The sequence below is a fragment of the Tetrao urogallus genome, assembly GCF_951394365.1.
Source record: "Tetrao urogallus genome assembly, chromosome: 3".
Lineage (NCBI taxonomy): Eukaryota > Metazoa > Chordata > Aves > Galliformes > Phasianidae > Tetrao > Tetrao urogallus.
The window spans coordinates 22,488,570-22,514,471 of NC_136815.1; the positions used below are offsets into that span (position 1 = coordinate 22,488,570).

General features: G+C 40.0%; 1 protein-coding gene across 1 annotated transcript; it reads right to left on the reverse strand.

The window, feature by feature from the left end:
* Window positions 1-40: 40 nt before the first annotated feature.
* Window positions 41-24,593, reverse strand: DPY19L4 (dpy-19 like 4; the record flags this gene model as incomplete). The annotated part of the gene is made up of 19 exons (XM_079534020.1): window positions 41-205; window positions 921-1,079; window positions 1,992-2,124; window positions 4,153-4,235; window positions 5,767-5,823; window positions 7,243-7,363; window positions 8,457-8,576; window positions 10,256-10,414; window positions 12,195-12,268; window positions 13,578-13,676; window positions 13,766-13,897; window positions 14,537-14,671; window positions 15,209-15,332; window positions 17,232-17,377; window positions 18,253-18,374; window positions 20,049-20,139; window positions 20,764-20,888; window positions 21,828-21,935; window positions 24,485-24,593. The coding sequence occupies 19 exons, from the start codon at window positions 24,591-24,593 to the stop codon at window positions 41-43; spliced, it is 2,262 nt and encodes a 753-aa protein (XP_079390146.1).
* Between the last annotated feature and the right edge of the window lie 1,309 nt (window positions 24,594-25,902).

The following is a 25,902-nucleotide window of genomic DNA, read 5'->3' on the forward strand; positions in this document are numbered from 1 at the left end:
CCATCACAGTCAATCCTCAAAAAAAAGCTTCCATGCTTTGTCACGATTGGAAGGATATCACAGTGTTGATCCTATACACAAAGTAGGATCTATTCCAGTATACTCGAGTGAAATAATTCACATAGGGAGAATAGTTCATTTTGATTTCATGACAAAATCGTCCATATTTTGAATAGGCATAACTGTCACCTTCCTCACAAACCACCTGTCAGGAAAGAAGAGAATTGATTAAAATACTGAAGATAAATGAGTGCAGAATGCAATTCTGTACATTCATTTATTTCTGCATTCTGTACATTTCACTTACACTACAGATATTTAATTATATCCCCTTACAATTTGTTTTACCATCTAAAACAGACTTACGAACTCATACATCACCTCCCTACCTTTTCCAACTGCAGAAGTTTGCAGGGATTTAAAAAAAAAAAAGGAAAAAAAAAAGTGGTAAGACAAATTCACGCAGAAATATAAATAAATAAATCCTTCAATGTCTCCCAGAACACAAAGAGTTTCTCTCAGTGAGAAAGTCCTTTAGCATCGTACTGCTGGAGAACATTTCTGTCTTGCCCTGTATAAACTGTAAAGGCTTATGCTCTTAGCCAGGGTCAGAAATAACATACTGGGCAACAAAAATTTATAGTCCAATTTAGAAGTTACTTAAGTGGCATTTAGTGATTGGCAGCGCTGCTCGATATTAATGTATTAGAAGGAATTAGGACAGGTAAGGAATAATATGAGGTAAGATTGCAGTTATGTAAGAAACAGACGCCTCAAAACTGAATGGATCGCTGTTAAGTCTCTTGAGTCTTTGTCTACACATTATAATTAGAAAAATAAGATCAACGCTACAAGAATGTTTCCTTTAAAATGAGTTCTTTATGCATTCAGACACTCACTTTTGTCTTGCTGTTACTTACATGACCATTGGCAATATCCAATAGATCTTTAACTCTACATCCTCTTACTGGTCCCACTTCATTGCAAATTGAATCTTCAATGATCAAAAAATTGGCTTTGTAAGATGTGAGAATCTTATAAATATCCTCTGCTGACCTCTTTGAATATATCTGGTAGATCTATAAATTAAGAACACATTTTAATGCATGGTAAAAATCAGTGGAAATTTAAAACCATGAAAATGGTGGTGAGCAAAGGATGACTTATCTTTAATAAGTTATACATGCATTATATGTAGATGCCAAGCTATAAAACATCTATTTTTGAAATTTCTAAAGCAGGTGAGGTAATGGGGAGCTGAATAGGAAGCATTTGTCTCTGCTGGAGTAAGTTCACATTTTACATACTTACACTGGCCTGAAAAGTCTTCAGAAAGAATATTCACTTTTGTCCAGATTACAGCATAGACAATATTCCCCTCCCTATTTGCTGGACTATCCCATTTCTTCTAATATTTTTGGTTTTTTTTTTCCCCATTATATAAGAGGAAAGCAGCTCCTATCAGTTGTTTTCCAAGTCAAACATCCTGCTAGAGACTTACATTTGCCTTCCGTAATCCTGAAGTATTCAGAGTGAGAACTGAGGCTGAGTAGCAATTTTGATTTCTTTGCCACTCAGAGACAGGGTATGTCCATTCTGCTTTGTGACTTTCCCCCCAGCAAAATGTATAGAATAAAAATTGCTCAGAATCACTCAGAAATGACAGCCTGCCTAAAACTCAATATTGTCGTACTGCTCAGTAAAGAATCTTGTTCTTGGGCTTACTGATTATGCAATGGCGTTACCTTTCTTTGTGATGCTTCATGGTCTTTTTTCACCTTAGAATGTGAACATTTTGGGGAAAAAGAACTGGGAACATGGAAGAGCAATGCAAATGAGTACAGCATGAGGAATATCACAAGGTCATTCTCTTTGAAGTGTTAACGTCTACAGTGCTCCCATACATCTCGATCAGGCACTTGAGTCTTACAGGATGGAATAGTCTATAAATCACTGGTAATACATATGCATTTATGGAATTGGATACTCACATTTTCATTTCTTTTTAGAAGATCATCATCATTATATAAAGGCAAGCTTGACACCATCCATCCTGTACAAAGCTTAATCACACCCATTAATTGTGGGCTACCTGCAAACACAGCAGCCACAGGAGCTTGTCTTCTGCAAAAGCAACATCAACATACATGTCTGAGTGCAGGATGCATTTCTCAAGATGATACTTTCAATAACTGTACAAATCTTTGCAGATGCTATGGCAAGAATTGGTGTGCATGATGATACCCACAAAGAGGGGGACAGACTTTTTAGCAGGGTCTGCTGTGATAGGACAAGGGGAAATGGAGGGGACATTTAGATTGGACACGAGGAAAAAGTACTTTAGAATAAGGGTGGTGAGGCCCTGGAATAAGCTGCCTGCCCAGTGAGGTGGGGGATGCCCCGTCCTTGGAGACATTCAAGGTCAGGCTGGATGGTGCTCTGAGCAACTTCATCAAGCTGTAGGTGACCCTGTTCATTGCAGGGAGTTAGACTACATGATCTTTAAGAATCCCTTCCAACTCAAATGATTCTATGATCTTTGGGGGTCTAATTACAATTGGCATTAACACTCTGGTAGCATTGGTTTCCCTACTAGGAAAAGCACAGACTTGCAGCAACGAGGAGTTTGCAAGGAAGGTCTCCCCTGAGGGTTAAGAGCTGGTGGCCATCCTCCCCTCCTTGTTATTCATGAAGCACCACTCAGAGTGGTCCCAGAATGGATCAAACTATTGCTTTTCTGAGTGGTTGCTGTCTTGTGACAAAGCAAGCTTGAGATGGAGGGCAGGTAGGCAGCGAAACAGCATGATGTTATCTTGTAAGTGAAAGACTTGTGGTTATGCTCATTTGATTTGTAGGACAGTGTATTTCATCATTTCTGAGTAAATACTGTCATACAGAATAACATCTACAGTAACTGTTTCTAGAATTTTATTTCATCTTTTGATCATTCATATCGCAGTGCTAGTGAAAGAAAACAACCATTGTCACACTTTATTACAGATCTCCAGCAACTTTTCCCACAGAGAAAATTCAAGCAAATTCATTTTATCAGGGAGAAAATCATAAGAAAGTATACTTATAATAATGACGTTCAATTAAAATTCCAATATGGATATCTAAGCATAAGCACTAAAAATCCTTTTCATTAAAAATATGAACAGCTGCTACAAATAAGGGTAGTCAAATTGCTCTTAGCTGAGTGAATCTCAGTGCAATTCCCTATGATTAATTATGTACTTGAAGTGTAATATATGCAGACTAATGTAAAAGCCATTAGGTACTTGGCATTATTCCACTTGCTGCCTTCAAAAGCTGCAGCAGTGACAAACAACATACACTACTATTAACAGAAAGAAGAAATTGGCTGGAACACCATAATTACCAGCCTTGTCTTTTCTGAAGATGAACAGGTTGACATTAAAGACATCATAAATACAGAAAATAATATTCTTTTAAAAATGCATTTATAGGTAAGTAAGTTATTTGAACACAGGGGACCTCATTTTCACAGAAGTGCAGTTACTAATGACACAGTTCCAAATTAAATTGAATAAGGCCAGAATCTAGTTCTGAAACTTTTGATGAAGATAAAAATATATCTGTGAAGATATCCTTACTATAAGCTCAGCATTTGCTATGCCCTACCTAGCCAGCCAGATAAGATCCATTGCTGCCTTCTGCTCAAAGGGGAAGTTTGAACCCCACATTGCACTCCATGTTTCTTGACTGAAGTCTTTAAATCTTTACATCGAGCATTTGTTTCACTGGCTTCTGTACATACTACTTCCATTGTTTCTCTCCCTTGTGGCATTATAATCTATATGAATCCTCTAACCCACTGAAAAGTCAGCATGTAAAGAATCAGGATGTAATGGATGCACATCTTTCTTTGGAAATCACATCTAGTAATGATACTAAACGTAAGTTGACTGCATATTTCAGGATCTTCTCTTGTAATCAATGATAAACTCCTGCTACTTTGCATGGGAGGAATACCAAGCCTAAAATAATCATTTATCTTCCCATTTCCCTCTACATCATGTAATGACTTGGCAAGGAAAAACTCAGATTAATATAGGTAGCTCCACAAAATACTGAGACATAAGTACCCTGGCAAAGAATTAAAACAGAAGCGCAGAAATTCATACTTACTTTATCCACGTCATAAGCTCTACTGTATCAGGATCATAGAATTCTTGTAGTTCTGAAAGCTCTGTCATTATCCTAGGGAAAAACTGATGGAAACGTTATTTGATTACAACTACGCCAGACTAAAGGGACAGCCATAGTGGATAAGACACCTGGAAATGGGAACCTGCTTTTCGCTGAGGAAATTCCACCCCATTACCGGTCTGCAGACAGACAAATTAGGATAGCACAAGAACAGCTGTCCTATGTTAACATGAGAGTTGTAGCTGTTATACGTATACCTGCACCATCCCAAAAATAGGAAGAGAGAGAGAGAGAAAAAACACCACTGCCACCCCCAAAGAGAACCACCTTCACTGTTCACTTAGAGCCTGTAGAAAAATGCAGGTGATGAGAGACTGTGCCTGGCTGAGACAGAAGGGCAGCCAAGCAGAAAGATGCTGAGCTGTACACTCATCTCTTCAAAGCCAGAGAAACACAGTACAAGTCTCAGGGCATTTGCACTACCCTCATACTAATCAAACTTTCAAAAATCAAACTTTCCAGGTGCAAGGGTGAGTTGAGAACCCAGAGAGCAAAAGTTCGCTACTGCTTAAAAGCAGAAGTGGGATTGCCGAGGGATGAAGCCCTCTAGAGTCCAAATCCCCACACTGCTATTATTAACAAGTAATCTGTAAATGAATTCTTTCGCCACTAAGTTTTCTCTATCATAACTGATTGCATAATTTTGAGCACCTTGAGCTTTTCTTTCCCCCCTCAGGAGGATTATCTGTTACTCTGATAGAAGCACATAACGAGTTGGATTATGCTGCAAACAAATTATCTGTTAAAGACAGGTATTACAGAATTTGTACAGTTAGTGAAGATTTATATTTCAATGCCTTGTAAAAAATATTTGAATTCCTATAAAACTATTCAGAATAACTCTTCTGAATCTGTCAGTACAGAGTACTGTAGAGAGTTAAGGGATATATTTTCTACTTTTTTCAAACTTGTAGAAATTTTTAAAATAATCTTCCAGATATTCTTCTCCCTGCGTGCCAGTCTGTCAGGCAATGTGACTAGAAGAAAAGAACCAAATACTTCATTTAAACAAGGACACATCTGTAGATTTTTTCTCCCTGTATTGGTGTAAGGTCCATTATAATCTGACAGTAATTGTAATTGGTCCATTATAATCTGACAGCTTCTCAAACACGTTATTTGCCTATGACCTTCCATAATTTTACTTCCGTGTAACCTCTCTTCTAAAAAGAAGATACACACAAAATGCTTTTCAGTATTCCAAGTGTTTATTTGGCAATATTTTCTTTGTTGAGTCAGTTCACATATTCAAAGCGTAAAAGCTGAATGTAATAATGTCTTCATTTAAATTCAAATGCTTCTTAATTACAGTAAGTCACTGCTACCAAACTGAACTGTTAAATACCTCATACTGAAAAATTTAAACAGTTTTGTTTAAAAAACAAAACAAAGTAAAATAATAATAATAAAAAAAAGCCAGCACATTTTCAGAGGATGTCAGCTTTTATTTCACCTTGACATTATATTTGCTTGGTGTTTTGACTCATATGCTGCCTACAGACAAAACAAAACACAGAACAGCACGTTGCTTACCTCTTTCCACAAGCTGAACCCAATTATTGTGGGAACTGCCATACTCAGAATGAGAGCCTAGAAAACAGATGTTAGAAGAAAAGGATTATGGATTGTTCTCCATTCTCCATCCTCAACTATGCTGATGCTGTTTGTGTAGCAGTAGGCTACATTTATGCCTGAAACTTAAGAGTCACTGCAGGTGAATCACTGCAATTTTCTACCAGGAAAAAGCTTTCTGCCAAAAAAAATTGTCTAACTTAGCACCGAATAACTGATTTGAGCCATGCTATATTTACCACCAATATTAGGGACCGTTAATTACTGCTCATCTAAGAATGAATGAAGAAAAGTAAATACCTCTCAGATACAAATACAATGCAATAATTTGAAAAATGAAAAAAAAAGTATGAAACAAACATTTCAAACCTCTGATCTTAATGATGCTTTCATTCAGATTGACAATAATGACAGGCAAAAAACAAATTCATTCTCCAGCACACCATCATTCTAGCTGGCATATCCCCTCCACTTTGCAAAAGGAGACTAGCTCACGGAGTACAGAAAACACTTGGTAAAGAGCATACACAAGGCATTCTCTTGGTATTAATCTGTTAACACAGCTACTACATGAAAAAGCAGGTCTATATAGCATGAAGCGTGTAGCATATAAAGCAGTATGTTTAATATGCACGTGAATATATTTTTTACTGGAAGGACACTGTCAACATTTATGATGCAACATTAAATGGCATTTGCACAAGCGCCATATATAACTGTAAGTTTTAAATATTTATTCTTCTTAGTATCTTGAAATTAGGGTAGAGTAACACCCCATCCTCATTTCATTAATAAAACAAATGTAGAAAGGTGCCCAAAGCAACTCTCATTCCATTATGAATAAAGCTAGAGTTGGAAGTGGAGGAGCTGTTTGCAGGACAGCACGAGCTCATCTTTAGTTGCAGCACTTTTCTGAAATGGCTACACCAGAACACATCTTACACACAGTAACTGCAGCTACTATTTCTCAGGAATGTGTTTCACTCTCATCTACTAAATACACCTAACTACCACATTTTAGCCAAATTTCCTAGTGAAACAAGGCTTATGCCAATGCTTGTCTGCATGCCTATACCTTTTCTTGTGCAGTTTTCCTACAGAACATTTGACCTTCTTGGCCAGACTCAACTAAATATGACAGAGAGCTTGAGGTCTCAAAGATCTATTAAAAGAAATTAAATATATCTGAGAAACAGAGATAAAGATTGTTCTGCTCCTTGTGAGGAAAAGGCTCTGCTTTATCACCAGGTACCAGAGAACATGGGAAAACATGCTGTTAGGAATGCAAGACAAGAAAAAGTAGACCATGTAAGATCTACTGCCTACAGAACTACATGTTCTTTTAGTGGGTCTTTCTTTAAGTCTTAAGTAATTGTTGTTGGAAAAGTGATATGACAATGAGCTGTAATTTCCAAGACATTGGCAACAGCAGCTCACCAGTAGTATCGGATGCACAGCTTTCAGTCTCAGCCACTTGAAAAGTGTCATCCAAAGTTCAGGAGAGCACACACCAAATGCAGCAAGCATGCAAACATATGGAGTCCATAGATATTTCATTCTGAAAAATATTGCAAGAACTTGGTTGGCACTTTGCACATGTCATCGTATTTTTTTTCAAACAAGACTGGATATGCAAGCAATCAGATCTAATTTGATGGCACTGGAGGGCAAAACCAAGGAAATCTCTAGCAGGAGAGCAGACACCTGATTATTTGCTGTAAGATGTAGAGGCATGATCCCAGGTCAAAGATAACAAAATCCTTCACAGAGTTCAGGGGAGAACGAAAGAAACAACAAACAAGACTAGCAAAGTCACTTGGCTGTTACAGTTTTCCAGCCATAGATAAGGACATTCAGCGAAGTTGCACAGATGCTGTATTATAAGGGATCTCCTGAAGGAAGGAAAGGAAAGTATTTCATAAACAATTTACTATTTGCTGTTTTTATCTGCCTCTTGAGGACAGACAAGTCAAGACAGCTACTTGACAACACAACACTTTGCTCACTTTAATAATTTATGCATATTCAGATATTAGGATGATAAATGTAAATGTATAAACATGACTGCCACTTTCCAGCTGATCTGGCTGAGAGCTACACTGGAACAAAAAGGTTATCCAAACATAAGCTCCTGAAGATTAAAGAACTAATACTCAACGCTATTTTTGATAATTGTTTCACTGCTGCTTAACATGTGAGACAAAGGTTTATTCAGTGCTTTTCTTCATACAATAAGACGGTTGACAAATGTTCCATACCTTGAAGAACATTCAATAACATACAGTACCCATCCAAACACTACACAAGATCTCACAAGAACACAATATTCAAAGAATGACAGAGCACTTCTGTGCTTAAGTACCACAAGGAGAGAGATTCAATTTTCTCTAATTAATTTCTTGGCTTTTGGCTGCATTAAAGCTTACAAAATGCATTGAAGAGACCAAGCACGATTCATTGTACTTCTCCACCCAATTTATAGTGAAAATTCTCTTTGCTACCTCCCCTACCAACTAGTACCACTGTATGCCAAATACATTTCTGAAAAGACTTTTGAGTTGTAGATAAATTTGAAAGGGGCAAATAGCCTATCACATCCAGTTAGGAAATCTCTGTTGCTTTCAAAAGAGATACAGCAAAACAAGACTTACCCTTCCAAACACATCGCTAGAGAACCAAGTAAAATTGTGTGAATTACATGATAAACTATTTCTGGCCTCTCTCCAATTCGACCATCCTCAAGTTTAACTGTCTCTTTCAGTGGTTCACCACTGCAGTTGGAGAAAATGAGACATCACTTAATTCAGACATTATCTCAGGCAAAGGTGTCAACAAAAATACTTTTATGACCGCTGGGTAAGCAGTACACTGAGATCATTCTGTGTCATATCACATACTATTGTTTGCACTGCTTATTTGGTTTTTGATCTTTGTCAGTGATCTATAGGTACCTGCTGTCCCTTGTATTAGACTGCAACCTCTTCAGACCAATGGCTGTGAATTAATACAACAGGATCACCATCCGTGACCATAAATTCTATTTATGGTGCTTCAGCAACAAGAGCCAACCTAATTCAAGAGCATGCAAACTCCATAAGCATTTAGATGAAGCACTCTATATGCGTGTTCTAAGTTCTTTCACGTCATTAAGTTGCTGAAAAATTACAGAACCCATATTACTATATATACACATTTTATCACAAAATAAGACTACAAAACCAGTTGTTAGTCACAGTACTAGAACTTCTAGTATTAAATTGCAAATAAAAAAACAATCACAACCAAAATCTTACAATGAATCTTACACGATAGCGAGGCGTGTGAAATACATTTTCTTCTACCATTAAGTGATACCAGTTACAAAGTTGTAACAAGTAATTAAGTGCTTCAAAATCAGAAAGTTTTTACTGTGAGGAGGGAGAAAGTTTATTTTAAACTCTTCTTCAAAACCCGTAGGATATAATGAAGTTACTGCCCTTCACAAAGCAGTACATAGCTAATAGAGACACTAGCAAAGATCAGAAGAGTCTGCTTTATTGTTTTGAATTTATCATTTCACCTCCAACATGACACACATTTTCACTTACACCAGTATAACCTGTATCTATTGAAAGTCTTAGTCCTTGAAAAAAGAAAAAAAAAAAAAAGCTATTGATTTTTGCTGCACAAAAGTGAGAAATTTGTCCTAATACCTCAGCAGTTATACCATTTATCTCCTTCCAGGGAGATGTAATTTCCCAACCATTCAGCTTCCAGGATAAATGATGCTAGCACGTACACAGCCTTGCATTCTGAGTCTGCACACGGACAGCTCCAGTACCCCTTCTCTCAAGGGAACTGTAAATCACTGTGAAACTACAAATAATTGAGTCTGTGCTACTTCAGCTTTGTTCCAAGCAGCAAAGAGTTATGAACTTGATCACAGTAAACATACTAAATAAATAAACTACATGGGAGCATTAAAATCCTCTCAACTCCACCTTTCTCATTTTTTGCAAAATGAAAACTTGGAGAAAAAAAAAAAACAACACCCACAGAACCAAAGGAAAAAAAAAAAAGACAAATCCTCCAGCAACAATCCAGGGACTCTGCTGTTGGAAGGGGAAAACAGACAAAATACCTTTCTCACAATGGTAAGAGACATAAACATGTGACAAAATCGAAAGCCAGATCTCTGCAGGAGTTTCCCTTGTGGAAAACAAAACAAAACGAGCAAGTAAAACCAGAGACAATTCCCTACCCTCACTAGAGGGATGCTCAGGAAGCTCTTTGCTAAAAAACTTTCTGCAGAAGCCTTAGGGCTTTCCACTGCTGCCCATAGCCTTGCAAGCTCAATGGTGCAATGGGTCCTCACTTAGGCTGAGCCAGTTACACAATTGGCTATTCACTTTTATATCCAAGAAGCTCTTATCTCTAACCTCTTATATTCCAATAAAAATAAGTTACTTACCAAATTCTCCTAAAAATGACCTGAGTTACAGAAAAAAGGCAGATAATTAACACTAAAATATAGAAAGGCAACAGCGATGACTGTGTTAGCCGCAAAAAAAAGTCTTGGGAGGGTGCCTGAAGAGATTCTTGACAAAGGAGCCAATTCATTGTAAAATTCCTAGTAAGGCAAAAACATCCCATTAAAAACCAATAACAATGCCACATAGTTTAGGAAGAGAAAAAAATAGTACACAACCAAGCACATTTTCATCTACTCATGTCATAGGAAACTATTTGAAATTCATCTTTGAAAAGTGATATTCTATAATTTGAAACTGCTTTACAAGTACTCTTTATAGTAACTGTCAAAAGCTTATCTTCCAAAAAAAAAAAAAGAGTCTGTGATCCGAAGAGGCCAGACTGTGATTATTCTATGTCACAAAACCCAGCCTCCTGTATAACTCAGTTATGAGGACCACAAAGAACTTTGTTGTCACAGTGGATTAAGATTCTAGAGATACTGATGGAAGAAGGTATGCTTGTCCTCTTTCCAAAGGGAAAGTGGTCATCTGAGATCACATACAAGCCCAAAGCATCGCCAAGAATGGAATCCACAATGCTGAAATTCTAATTCTGTAGCTGACTCCACTTGATCATTCCTCTTTCTCAGTTAATGAGCAAAAAGACAATATATTCTGCCAAGAAGTACTATTAATGCATATTCTCAACTGGAATTGATGTGGCACATCATGTAATGAAAGCATTCTTGTCTTTATTCTCTTTTGCTTTCCTCCCCCTCTTCTTTTACCCTCAAGTGAAGACAAGAGAATTCTACCACTTTCAGTGAGACAGAACCAGTTTTAGGATTAACAGCAGAACACATTCAAAGCCTTAAGAGACAGATCTTGAAGTTTTCATGCTGCAAGCCACAATTCCAGCATTTAGTTACACAACTTTCCAGGGGTAGTTGCAACCAGTTTGTTTCAATCACCACCTTCAATGAAGGGTTGCACGGCCTGGAAAATAATATGTAGCAAATTGCCAGGGAAATAAATATATCTGTAATACCTGGTAGCTGAAATAACCCACATCCTAACCAGAAGCAGTCTTAAATTTTTGTTCAAAACATTTAAGAGCATTCATATATGTGTGTTAAATAGTGCATCTTAGTTAAACTCTCAACATCTTGTCTTCCAAAAATGCCACAACATTTTCAGTTGTGTAATGTCATTTTCCAGTTCTTCTCCTGAAATGACTTGGAGTAGTTTTGTAAGAGACAGATGCAGCTTACAGGAGAGAGTATCAACTCCAAGCAATTGCTGGCTTGGTTCCAGGAGCTGTTTCTAGTCCTTACCAACATTACACTTGAAGTTTTCCAGAAAATCTGTATCTGTGATTTCTTCTTCTCACAGACTAACATTCAATTCTTTTATAGATGCAAACAGTTTTTCTTAGAATCACAATTTCCTCTGACTTTTAAGTTGTCCCTTGTCTTAATTTCTTCTAAAACAAACAGGGTGTTTCAGGTGGTTTTTCTTAGAAAACTAAAAAATAAACATCAGTGTTTTGAGGTGGTAATTACTCCCTTCAGAGCCCTGTTTTCCAGCTATGAGAAATCAGGACCACTACCCTGACCCTATTATCTCTGCTTCCAAGTCTCATTAGAAACATTAGATGGGGTACAAAATGTTTTTGCTCTTCAACATGAAGTAAAAAACCTATGTAAAGCTTTCACCCCCAGGGGATGAAAAAGACTGAAGTGGCTCAGAAACCTCCAGACTTTAAGTAAATTCTATACATGCATCTCTTAAAACTCGTTTGTAAAACCAAATGAAAAAGGTAAAGTTTCTCTAATTCCTCTATAAATACAGACAAGCCACTGAAACGTTATACTTCTCAGAGTAGCTTCAGAAGTTTGAATATCTTATAAGGTGTAAAAAAAAAATAAATAAACTTACTTAGTTGTGTTTAAGCCAAGTTTTATCTCAAGAAACTTCAGCAGATGCTCGTTTTCTTTATGAGGAACAAACATCTGAAAATTAATTTAGCAGAGAAAAATCTCATCAAGAGTTGGAAGCAGTTTTCACTACTTACTTCATTCAGATTACAGATCGGCAGGAAAAAACAGTTATTTGAGTTAGAATGAATAAATTAGATTAAGTATGTCAATTAAGGTATCAATACAGTACTGTAAATCTCCACTTAAATGAATCTATCTTTAGAGTTTCCTGGAGACCATCATACACTGCATTTCAGACATGTACCCCAAAGAGAGGGCAAATGAAAGCTGTCAACAAGATGTTGGAAGGTTACTGAGTAATGTGAAAAGGATCATGGAAAATGGACATACATTTACCCCCGAGCAAGCCAAAGAACACTGTGTTTGGCTCCACTACACAGTAGGACTGCAGCTTAGCAAAAGTTGTGAGCATTTGTAATTTTCACATAAATTGTCTGAGCTGCCAAAGTTCTGTGCACTGTCTATGTAATGTAAGCCATATTTTTCAAGATTAGGTTTTATATTCCTGGAGGTACATTAGAGCTAGCTAATCTGAATGGTACAAGAAAACAGCAGGTGTGAGAATTCTCTCAAAATTTTTTAGGGTTCACTATGTTCTGAATTGATAAGTTGACACTGTTTATTAATACAACCAAGGTGAGCTTGAGACATAAGGAAAAAGCACTAATTATGTACAAGGCAGAGGTGGTTAAGAGGAAGTTACTAATCAAAATGCAAGACCAGGTTAAAATCCCATTGAAAATTATAATCTACCCTAAGACTACTAGCTCTTTTCCACGCACAAAAATACTGATTTAATTTTCAACCCAATTGGTAGAAGTGATCCAAGTTATAACAAAAAACACATTTATAAAATAGCTAGTGTGTGATTTAAAGAATATTTCAATACTGTGCTTTAATCTCAATCCAAAAGCTCCAAACCCCGAGCAAAAAACAGCTGCTTGAGTTGCTAGATAAAATACTTTATAGATAAATACATAGATACAAAATTACTCAGTCTTCAGTATTTCAATTTGCTACGAATTAAGCTATTACCTCTCAGATCAGTATCATAGAATCATAGAATCATAGAATCATAGAATCATAGAATCATAGAATGGTTTGGATTGGAAGGGACCTTTAAGATCATCTAGTTCCAGCCCCTTGCTAGAGCCAAGGATACCTCCTCCTAGACCAGGTTGCTCAAAGCCCCATCCAGCCTGGCCTTGAATGCTTCCAAGCATGTATGATAAGCAGTGCTTCAAAAAGCATTTCCAAGATATAAGTGTTGCTTCCCATTTAGATTATAAAATTAAAATAGCTTTGCACAGCAGAATCTTACCTTTAGTAACAAGTTTAGCGTCAGTGTTACTGTGAGCACCAAATAAATGTACATAATTTTCAGCATTCTTGACACAAATGTACCTTTCTTCACATTCATCTGCAAAAACAGTTTAAGAACGGTGTATCACTTGGAGTTCAGTTGAAGTAATAAAATCTACATTCAGAGTCAGAGGAGAGTCTTGTTACCTGAAGGTATTTAGAGAGCATTAAAGCTGCTACAAGACTAAGTAATGGTGACACTAGAAAGGCCGAATTTTCAAACTGCAATAAATACCCCAGGAAGAGAGAAAACATGTAGATTTTGTACACTTCATGCACCTGTCAACAAGAAAAGACAAAATTACAATGGACACACATTCTGCTTTCCAGAGCAGATAGACAGTTCACTGCATTTCCTTGCTAATCAGGAGATCAATGGATACATTTCAATCCTCCAGCTCAGGAGGCTAGCAGCATACAATCTGGCTGTGAAAAGTATTTCATATCAAAACAATCCTGGTCAGCCTCAGGAACAAGCACACCACTGCTCCAGAAGAAATACGAAAAATACCAAAAGTAGTAGTAATATTTTACAAGGGCTCTTTATTCTGTAGCACTGTGCTGTAGCAGTAACCACAGTGTAACAGCATGAAAACACACAATTTGGGTGAAGGAACTGATTACTGTCAACATGTCCTTTACCTGTCCTCACAAAAACTTGTTCATTTAACCTAATACATACTCTGCTACTGACACTCACTTTGTTATGTAATAATTGATAAGCAGATCTTATAAATTCCAAAACTTGATTCCTTAGAACAAGTTTAAAGCTATTTCATTCCCCCTGTGGTCAGGACATGTACTTCAGCTGGACCCAGGCTGTGAGACTCTCAAATCAGTACCCAGTGTATGCTCTTTGGAGCAGTATGAGGCTGTATTTCAGTCCTCAGTTATAGGTAGGCTGATGAGTTCTAATACCTTCTCTGACTGTGCCAGGGCAAAACTGTCAAGCAGAAAAAGAGACACGGCCTGGAGAAACAGGAGGTAATGACTGTACTCCCACATCATCATGAAGGTATACGTTGAAGCACTCACCAAAAGGTAACAAAATTTCTAGAGAGTGAAAGAATGAGAGAGAAAAAAAAAACAACTTTAATTCGATATTTATGCATCTCTGTCACTAAGCAAGTAAGAGGTCATTAAACCAGAAATTACAGAAATTCACTATTTTAAAGAAATAATTAAGATACAGAATTCAGACTTATTTAACATCTCAGACAGGAAAAAAAAAGTCATTACTGAGACACTGAAAAACATTCAAAGCCAGTCGGAAGAAACGCCTTTGTCAGAAAGAGGAAGCTACCACCATCTTCTCCCAGCAACAGGAAAAACAACAGAATAGCTTACATATTGAGAAAAAATTGGCATCTGTTCATCTTAAAAAGGCAGCACGCAGCTAATTACCACACTGTTCTCTCATTGGGGAGTAACAGAGCAGGGCACTTTTGCTTAGCAAAACCCACACGTGCCTAGGTGAAATCCAAGCAGCTGTTTTGAAAAGAACAAACAAAACACCTGTTTTCTGCAGGTAACTACTCTAGAGCACAGTTCTATCACCAATTCTTTATTAAGAAATTAATTTTCTTTTACCTCTGCAGAACAATTTAGGTTTTTTTTTAAATAGCCTGTGAGAGCTGCTACTTGACATGCAAAATATGGCAAAGCCCAATTTTCCCTTGATGGTATGGAGTAATCAATTCTTGTTGTATCTGTCCTAGAATAAAGTACAGACAAACAAAATTATTAAAGATTTATGGAACAAAAATATCAAGGAAAGCCTAAATGTTACTTTTAGTTAGCACCATGGCCTTGCAAGCAAGCTATTCCTGTAATAGGTTCGAAGTAAACTCATACAGTTTTGCTGCTGATACAGGTCACAAATCTAATATCAGCACAGAAGGCCCAATCTTTACTCACTTACTAAGCACAACTCCTAATGAGGTGGAATTTACAGGACTGAAGCCAAGAAGCAGGGCCTCCAGCCATTTCTGCCCACACCTCCACAGGAGATGTCACATTATGATGATCTCGCTATGGATACAACAGCAGCTTTTCATGTTACCATGAATATAAACTGAGAGAAAAGAGCACTTCCATTTCTCACACAAGATGTTTTAGGAGTGGATTAGGCAATAGAGCACAACGTACTTAGAATCCAAAGCAGTGCAACGCCAGCAGATACTTTGTCTACAGGGAAAACTCTGTCCAGAAAACAAGAGATTAAAGATGGACAGGGAGCATGGGACAGAACAGCGGGGTCTTCTTGTGGGATCACCTGACAGTATCTGCACAATTAGAGCTGTAGGAAAAAGTTATACAGAGTGCTACAGTGACTCAGAAGCACAAGCGACACTTTCAAATGTGATCAAAGGCACTGGTTTCAGAGGTACATGGTCTTCTCTGCGTCTACTATGCTTCTAAAAAGGAGCCTGAAGCTCCTTCATCATTTAGATATTTGAAAGCGTCACCTTTCATTTTTACAGCTTAAGTATCTCACAGAGATGTACTTGGAGCTTTAAACTACTGGATCTTTCAACTGGTTAAGTGTTTAATATTCCTTGCTGTTGAAAAAAGAGACAGATTTATTCACCATTTTTCCTCCTTCTCACTGCTCACATCAGGTTGGTGAACATTATTTTTATCTATTAATCATAGATCTGGTCATGATGACCTCACATTCCAAAAAGATGTAAATACACTTCTCAACAGTTCAGCTCTAAAGGTATATCTCTAATACTCGGCCTGTGCATAGCTCTTATCTTTTAAAGGGCCTCAAATTTTTTTAGAACTAGTAAGTGCTGGAGTCAAGGCCGGATGCGGCTCTGGCAGCCTGGTCTAGTGCTTGGAGACCCTGCCCATGGCAGGGAGATTGAAACCAGATGATCTTTGAGGTCCTTTTCAACTCAGGCCATTCTATGATTTTATGATAAGTGCTCTCAAGTTCACAGAAAGTCCCAGAGCTATCTGGTGACAAAGCAGGAACCAGACACAACTGTTGGCATCTCCTAAATGAGGCTCCCTATCACTGTGGTGCTTCATAAAAAGAGAAGATACTTTCATGCAAACAAAACATTTAAGATGAAAAAATGTTGAGGTCAGAATCATTTAAGAAGATTCCACGTTGCACAAAGAAAAGCTACAAAAAAGCAGATTAAAAAAAAAAAAAAAGCAATCAAAGTCTTTTTACAGAAAAAATGCGCTTGGTCATTTCCTTCAAAGCAACAAAATAATGGTCACAATGTTTAGAGCTGGTCGCAGACAATAACTCCATTTTCAGCAACTTCAGAAATTTGTTTTCATTCTTCATCAGAACAAAACCCAAACCTTCTGATGAATGTTTTTGCAAAATGGAACTGTGTGAAAATATTCATGTATTCACACATGTTCACAAACTTAGGCCAATTGTCAGCATGGCTGGTTTGGACAGCAGAAGGCCCTTCCATTAATAAAAGCATCATCAGAATCAGTGCATCTCTGGGAAACATTCTGTATTCAGTACAAGAACTTGCTCTCACAATGAGAGCACCAAATTTAATAGAATGCACTTTATTCCACTCTAATATTTTCAAATGCCTTATTAAGAAACTACATAGCATAAAGATGTTTTTCTTACCTGTTAATAATGAACCATGCTACAGTCAGCATTCCTGCCAGCCAAGTCCCACTCATAACCCAACTGGTTACAAACAATGCAGTCACATAAATTCCCTGCAGTCCAAAAACTATACCAATGTAGAAATACACTGGTTCAATAACTTCCTGAAATTACAAATAAAAATGAAGAGACATAGCAGCAACTGAGCTGAAGCTGGAAATTATTGCTATTTACTGCTTGCATACTGCTAACAGCGTGCTAGATGCTTCACAAACAGGTAAGAGACAGCTTCTATTCTAGAAAAGAACCAAGCATGCTTTTACTGGGGCTCAGGAAGACAAAGCAGCGTTGACTGACAGCACACTCGGAACTCAGCTTGCTACTGCTATGACTTTTGCATGTGCTTATAGCACCAACATTGTATGTGTCAGATTTGGAAAAAAAAACATACTGCAGTGGGACATAAGTTTATAGGACTACTGAAAGAAATCATGCAGGAGAAGAACTCTGAAAAGTAAAGATGTAGCAAAAATGGTTCTAAATACAGGAGAGTACATATATATAGGAAAAACAAACAAACAAACAAAGAGATAAATGATAAATGAGCGAGTATAAGGCAGGACACAAGTATGCAGCATAAGCAGAACAAAGCCCATGTGGAGCAGAGAGAGACAATAGGTGCAAAATACAAAAATGCAAAAATGTATTCCCCTTTTACCCACAGGGAATGGATAGAGACAGGTACCAAATGTCAGTACTCTGAAGGATCTAACTTTTCATTCTGAATGAGTAGCACAGTTATTCTCAACATTTCTAAGTGGTTTGTAGAAGCAAAGAAATATCAGACAGAAAAGTATAGTGTATATGAATCCCCCAAAAAACCCTACTCCAAATTCTGATGAGAACTGAGGAGAACATGAAGCTGGTGGTAGGATTAGCTCAATTCATTCAACAAAAATTGCATGTATTTACTGTATGCAGCAGAGAAAGGCACCCGTGCACACACCGAAAGCAGAGAAAGCAGGAGAAATGCACATACTTCACTACCAGATGCTTGATATAATACACTGGCAATCAACTCAGGGTACAAGGTCATCTGCTGGAATGCATTTATCGTCTTCAGTGATACTGTCTTATTGTTGTGTGTCAACTCATACACACCTACAGACAAAAGAAAATATGTTATTCTTGGAATCACTTACTACTGCTGTTCTTGAAAAGGTGCATGTATACTCAAAGGTAGGGGGAAACAGATTTTGACCACTGAAGCTACTGACTGATTTAACATTTCTAATTTTAAAAGGAAGAAGAAATTATTGATTTATATGTCAATGCATCCTACTGATACTGCAGTTAAATTACTACTGTTTTTTGAACTAGTCTTTAAGCAGAAGGTGTCCCCATGCCCCCTCTCACCCTCCCCCCCAAAAAAAAAACAACCCATAGTCTTTTCAGAAACAACACAGTCATGCAGTCCTACAGGTCACCTTCACAGGATGTTCTTCAGAAGTGACACAAAGATCTATGAGGGATGAGCAGGATGCATTAAACCTGCACACACAAAGAGGTCAGATATGATGGCCTTCTCAGCCCCGCATTTCTGAGAATTCTACGAATCTCTCAACACAATACACCTCTTATGGGATTGAGATAAAGTTGGCATACTTGTAGGATACATCACTCTCAGAGGTATTATAACTAAAACAATAACTTGTCATTACTTGGGACAATGGAGGGAAGGGGAATAATACTCCAACTAAAAAAAAAAAAATAACAATAACCCCAAGAACAATGAAACAGCAAAACAAGATTACTGTTTCCAGCTCCAAACATATCCTGGTGTGTGGTCTGTAGCTGCTTCTCTGCAAGCCAATCTCACTCTTACAGAGCACAAAAAACCATGCTCAGCATTGCCATGACACACCTCTGTAAACTGTGTGCCTCCAAAATACCAAGTAGACATACAAGTTTTGCAGAGCCAGCTGCAGAATGCCCACAAATAAGGCAGTCCATCCGTCCACAACAGCAGTAAACCTTCCAGAGATAATGAGAAGCTAAGTACACCAAAGCCCTATTGTACACTACTGGCACATGCTACAAGTCAGCTGGGAAACTGCTACCAAAAAGACCACACCAATAAAGTTCAAATTGCTTCAGATTCAGTTTCATAAGAGGATCGAACTAATTCAATAGCTTAATTCTACAAGGGAGAGCTGCTCGCTCCTCCCTCCCAGCATTCTCACCTTTCTCCTTGAGCTAACCCTGGTGCTCTTCTGAAGTCACTAAAATAGCAAAAAACTGTTCAAGCTTCTTTTCAGTGTTTTAATTTTCCACTGGTTTGAGGCCATGACACAGATTACAGATGGGAGCGAGCTCCAGAGCCAGTGCAGGACAGAGAGCTGACGCACAAAAGGAAAAGACACCACTGCAACCAGCTTCTTCTTGTCCCCCGTGGTTTCTGTCCCCCTTTCTCTCAATCTTCATCATCATCTATTCATCAGAGCTGTCAGGTTTAGGATTGGTTGGCAGGGACAGCACTGAGCAGATCAGTTCTTGACAGAAACTGTTCTATCTTCTGACAGGGGACAAAACAGGAATTTCCATCCCACATTTCCAAATTAAATCAAAATCATTCTTCCAGGGATAAAAATCAACTATGCAGCATAGGCAAACCTAACAATAACTATGGGACAGTATTGGCATAATATTAATTTCACTCTCCAAAGTTCACTCAGCGTGCAGTTTTTAGTTTCAAACCTAACAAATTACAAGAGTACTTGTCTCCAAAAGGGGAACAAGACCTTTCAAGGTTAAGAAAATAAACATTTTTTGTACCTCTTTCAAAGGAAGGAGCCTTTAGCAGTTCCTTATAGAATGAGTAATAAATGGCGCTGTCACCCTGAAATGTAATTTCTCGTTCAAGTTCCTAGGAAAAAAAAATAGATAGATGTATATTCACCTGCAATCTCTTCTCATAGAAAACCATACATTTTTAGATAGACTGGTTCTGTAATACTGCACACAGTTATGACTCCACTGTACATCTCCAAAATATTCCAGAGAACATTAATCTTCCCAGCTCCTCCGTCCGGTATATAACGCTCTATAACTTAGCAAGGATGCTCGGAAGGAGAGCAACTGAAATCCATGTTGTAAGTCAGTAGGAGACCCACAGGATCACTTTATAGTCACAGACCTGAATTTCACTTGACTTTCCATAATCCACTGAACAACAGTTCTTATGGCACACAACCAGACGTTCAGCTTATACTAAACACAGTTTATCCCAGCGCATATTTTTTTCCTCCAAATTTTAGAGAAGTTATTTCAACTAACCAAGATGAATTAAGGGAAATCAGATAAAAATATGACTACACAGAACTGCTGCGAGTAGGAGAAACACCAGTTTTTAAAGAGCTATTTCAAAGACAGAGGCCCGAGTAGAAAGGCACGGGATTCTGAAAGCGAGCAGTTCCAAGCTGGCACGGATCAGCTTTGATTTCAAGGACACAATTTGGCTTTTGTTTCAGTAGTTTAACTTTTTCTTTACCTGCCTGCTGGAAAACCAGAATTTCCGTTCATGATATGTGGAGAGGTACACAGCATACATCATTCCACTAGTGACTGCCGCAAGACAGCCAAAGAAAAGTTTCGCAAAACGCTGAATTAACATATCTGAAAAGGGACAGTGAAAAAGCTAAAATAGTCCAGAGGACTTAAAAAACACAGAGCATGCCCTAAGTACGACTTGTTCTGAAGAGCAAGTAAATATACCGGCATCAGAATTATCAGCACAGATACATTAAGAACTGGCTTGTTATTCCTTTGCCGCAGTTTTCTCTCTTGATTACTGCCACTGCCCCATGGGCCTTTTGCATAAAGTGCCACACACTGCATTGCAAATTTATCACCCTTCTAACAAGCTTCAATTGTAAAGGAATTTCAGTAACAGAAAATGTATTACAAGTAAAGAGAGAAAACTCCAGGCTTCACCCAAAGCACTGTAAAATTCTTAAACACATCAACAGAAAACACATCTACCATCAACACCGAGATATTCTGTTCTCAATTCTTCTTTTCTAATGTAAAAAGAAGGAAATAAATTTTACCCGTTTCTTTCAACTGGTATTTACCTCCCCTGTAGCTCCCTCAAGTCAGTATGTGCTTTTAGCTTAAAAGCTTTTGGTAACTCGATGAGCATTTGCCTGAAATTACACCTGGCCTTAGTTCTGTGCCTTGAGAAGCTGTAGGTGCTCTGTGTGTGTGCTTATTTCAGTACGGTTATTTCATGCTTTTCAGCTTCTCAACATAAAGATAACTCCAGATGCAGTTAAAATATTTATATGTGCTCAGATAGACAACAATCAGATTCATAACATCCTCCCTTCAAGTGAAACAACCCAGGAACAGCATTTTACTCTGCAATACATAACATGTCATTAGTGAAGAATTCTAATGTGAATGCCTGTTTTTTTTTTAAAGTTCTGAATTCGATTTTTGAATAAGTCTGTTATAAATTACTGCACTAGAAATATATTCCCATAAAATGTAAAAGAAGAATGAATTAAAAAACAAACAAACAAACAGAACTTAGCTAAAAATTCTGTAGCTTACATTTTGGCGATCTTCCCAGCTTAGAGTTTTCTTTGTTTCTCTCCTCTGGAGCCATTTTGTCAGATTCTGTGCAGTTTTGTTTCCTTCTCTGTCGCAGGTCTGCTGCCCCTGAGGACATTTTTTAGGAAGTTATTGCAGCAGTATTCCTAAAATCACACCCTGAGAAATCCATGCGGCAGCAGGTAACAGCCAGTTACTGCTACCGTTCAGCCACACAGCAAACATATTTGACAAAAACGAGTGTTTTTGTCTCAGCTAAAGTATTTCACATACCTAACTAAAACAGTGTAACAATGCAGAGATCAATCTGTATGCTATTCCTTTGAAAACTCGGTCATTTTCTCTGGAGGCCATACTATGGGACTGCCCAGAGCTCAAACTGGAAGTTAGCTGTTTTATTCCCTGGTGAACATGTTACACAAAGGAAGGAAAGAGGAAGAGCAGGTAAGTTGGCATGGACACTGGGACAAATCAGTGCCACTTCCATTCAGGTTTAACTGTAACGACACTCCAGAATTTCCATCTCGCTGACCTACTGCCCAACAACGGCAACAGAACTCCAACCAGTGCTCTTCCCTTTCATACAGCTGTTCCACTTTCAGCTATCTTCCAAAGCCCAATAAAGCTGATAACAACTCTGCTGGTATATTCACATCAAAACTGGTCTACTTTTAAATCCCAGTGCTTAGAATCATAAGATAGAAACAAGGCAGTAATATAAGCAAACTCTTGAAATGCTGCCTGCCCAAAACAGTGTACCTGCATTTGTGTTCTAACAGGATTTTCTAACAACTACAAATTATTCTAATCAGACCAAGATCTCAATTGTACCACGCTTCATGGAATGAACAGAACATACCTAACTTCTTCCACAGAACATGGATCAGAAAACCATTAGACAAAACCATGTTTAAGTCATTCAATGTCACGTTTACCATGATGTCAAACCAAAACAAAAGACACACTGGTACTTCTTCATGTGCTGTGCATTAAGTCAATCAGCAAAGCAAACACAGCACACTGCAGCGTGAAGTTACTTGTATCACACAAGATAACACTGGAGAAAGTGTTTAGATCACCAGAACAGTCAGACTGCTTGCAAAGCCAACTGCCTGGCCTTGTCTTCCTGGTTACAAGCAAAGCTATGGAGTGAAAACACAGGAGGAAAGTGCATTTCCTACATTCCTCTTAGCACCTTAGTGAGCCAAACTGGGAGTGTAAGATGCCTGTGAAGGCCAGGGTTAGCAGCAGTAACAGAAAACTTTTAAAGAAAAAGTAAGTTAAAATCCTAATTCTGAAATTGTTACACCTCAGTCAGCAAATAATGCTCAGCAGATCAACCCCTATACCCCGAAAAAAACCCAGTAATAACAAAAGGTCTAAGCATGCAATTTCTGTTTCATTTGCAGCTGCCTCCAGCAAGAACAGTGTTGTTTCTACTCCTATGAATCCTTTACACGGGGTGAAATTAAAGTCAAACAAGGTGATGACTAAAAATAATGTAGGAGTCCGAACTGATGACACAGCCTCTGTCCAGTACCTCTCTATTCAGCAAGCAATTTATCATCCAAGATTGCTCTTTAGTTCCCTGCAAGTTTTCATTATGTTTTTAACTCTTGCCTAGAGAACACACTCTGCTTAGTTGTGGGTATCTCTTGCAGCCTCCTTGCTCCTGTGTGCCACACCAGTAATCAATCTATTGCCTGCAAAGTGACTGCTGTCTGCAGTTCCTGTTCTGTCACTGAACGACAGAGAAGTGGGAAGCATTCAGAGAAGGACCAAAAGAACAATCAGGGGTGCATGTGATGACTCCTATACAAGGCTCAGCGTGCAAGTTAGGCTATGATCATTGGTCTGCAAAGATGATGGGACAGATATCTGCATACAGCCCTGCTCCTCACACGAGGACACCGGAACCGGCTTGTGGCAAACTGTGCCCTGAAGGGGTGTTCCTACCAAAGAGTGCTCCGTGCACGAAGAGCTCACACGGCCCCGCCAGCGGACGGCTGCAGGAGCACAAAGAGCCGAAGACTTCTGAACACACGGAAATCACCACCAACTTGGGATGCCCAGAGCTGGGGACAGCCGGGAGACGCAGTGGGACAGCGCGGGGTGTGCGTTTCCCTCCTGCGTTTCTCACAGCGCTCACCGTGCTTTTCCCAGGAGAGCCAAATGCCATCTCAGCCCCCTACCAAGGGGGACGGCCGAGCGAGACCTGGAGGAAAACGAACGCGGAGCGAGCGAAGAGCAAAACGTAACAACGGGGAAACGGAGGGGATGCGGAGCCGAGCAGCGCCCGCGGACGGCGGGGGCCGGGGTGCTCGCTGAGGGGTGACGCCAAGAGGGCTGAGCGCAGCGCGGCTGCCGCTGCGCGGCAACGAAAAGGAGGAGGGCTGGGCTCGGCGCAGGGGCGAGACCGAGCGTCCCCAACGCGGGAGCGGGCTTCACCTCCTCACGTCGGCAGCCGCCCCGCAGCGCCGCCCGGGGCCGGAGGGGCCGGCGGGAGAGAAACGCGAGCCGCTACGCCGCGGCCGAACGCTCCGGCCGGGCCGGCCCCGCGCCGCCCTCCTTCCCCCCGTCACCCGGAGGCGGCCGGGCTCGCCCCGCGGCGGCGGAGGGGTCGGGATGGGGGTGACGCCCGCGCCGCCGCCCCTCACCTTCCTCCATCCTGCGGCCGCCGCCCGCCGCCGGGGCCCCCCGCCGCTCCGCGCTCCGTCCGCCGCCGCCCGCCTCTCGTCGGCCCCGCGGGCGGGAGCGCTCTCGCATACCACGGCGAGCGGGAGCACCGCGGCCCCGCACTTCCTGGCGCCGGTGCCGCCGCCGTGCCGCTGCCGGGCGCCCGCCGCGGGGGAACGGTGGCGGCGGGGCGAGGGACGCGGCGGGGCGCGGCGCGGCGTACCGAGGCGGTACCGAGGCGGGCGGCGCGCTCTGCCCCGCTTCCGGGGGAAGGCGCTGCCCCTCGGTCCTGCCGGCCGCGGAGCTCTATGGAAAGGAGAACGCGGTAGCGTCGCGCTCTGCCGCCTCCGCCTGGCGGCCCGGCTGCAGCCCTAGAGCCGCTCCTCGCGGAGGCGGCCGTGCAGCAGTGGCGCTCAGTACGGCCCTGCGGGTTTGTAGCAGTCGCTCTAATGTTTCCCATTGCGGCCTGCTTTTAGGGCAAGAGGTCTTGTTTGGGTAAAAGACGGGCGACGGGCGACAGACGAGCGTAAGGATGCGGGGAACCCGGCGTCCCAGTTATCAGCACCCCCAGCAAGGACTTGGGGGAATGGGGTTATTCCCTGCGTGCTGCCTGGCAGTGCCCTCAGACCCTAAGGGTTGGCATGATCAGCTGTGTGGAAGTTAACAGAAGAGCTGGGAAGTGTTGCGTTTGCTGACAGGACTTCAGTCTTGGCAGGAGGAGTGATTAAGGAGTCAGCGAGGTTGGAAAAGACCAGTATGATCACCTGGTCCAACCACCACCCCCGCTGTGCCCACTAACCACGTCCCTCAGTGCCACATCTCAGTCCTTGAACACCTCCAGGGACGGTGACTCCCCCAGCTCCCCGGGCAGCCTGTGCCACTGCATCACCGGCTCTTCTGGAAAGGAATTTTTCCTACTATCCAGCCTGGGTCTTGGGATGCAGCACTGCCTGCAGCCAGGTTGCAGTCCCATCAGCTGCTGGAAAGCAGGTTGGGTTTCTTGTCGGGCAGCTGAAAGGACAAACTAAACCAATTCGTGTATCCTGTTGGAGCGTAAAATGAGATTTATAGGTTTCCTGGATTTTTTAATAAAATTTAAAATACTGCTGCGATTGTTGATTTATTGGATAGTTAAAAGAGTTGCTTATGTTTTTAATGATCCATAAATTACCCGTTGCATTTTTAATGTAGATGGTTTTTATCTGTTTTGTTTTTTTCATAACTTGATTCTATTATAAGTTACTGGAATGAGCACAAATAATCATCGTAATCAAAACAACAAAAACAGTTTTAAATACTTGTAATCAGACCATTAATACATGGACAGGAGCAAAACAAATGACTGTACAGTTATGCTGTAAGCTTTGGTCATCTTAAGCCTTCTTTGTGCCATAGCTTC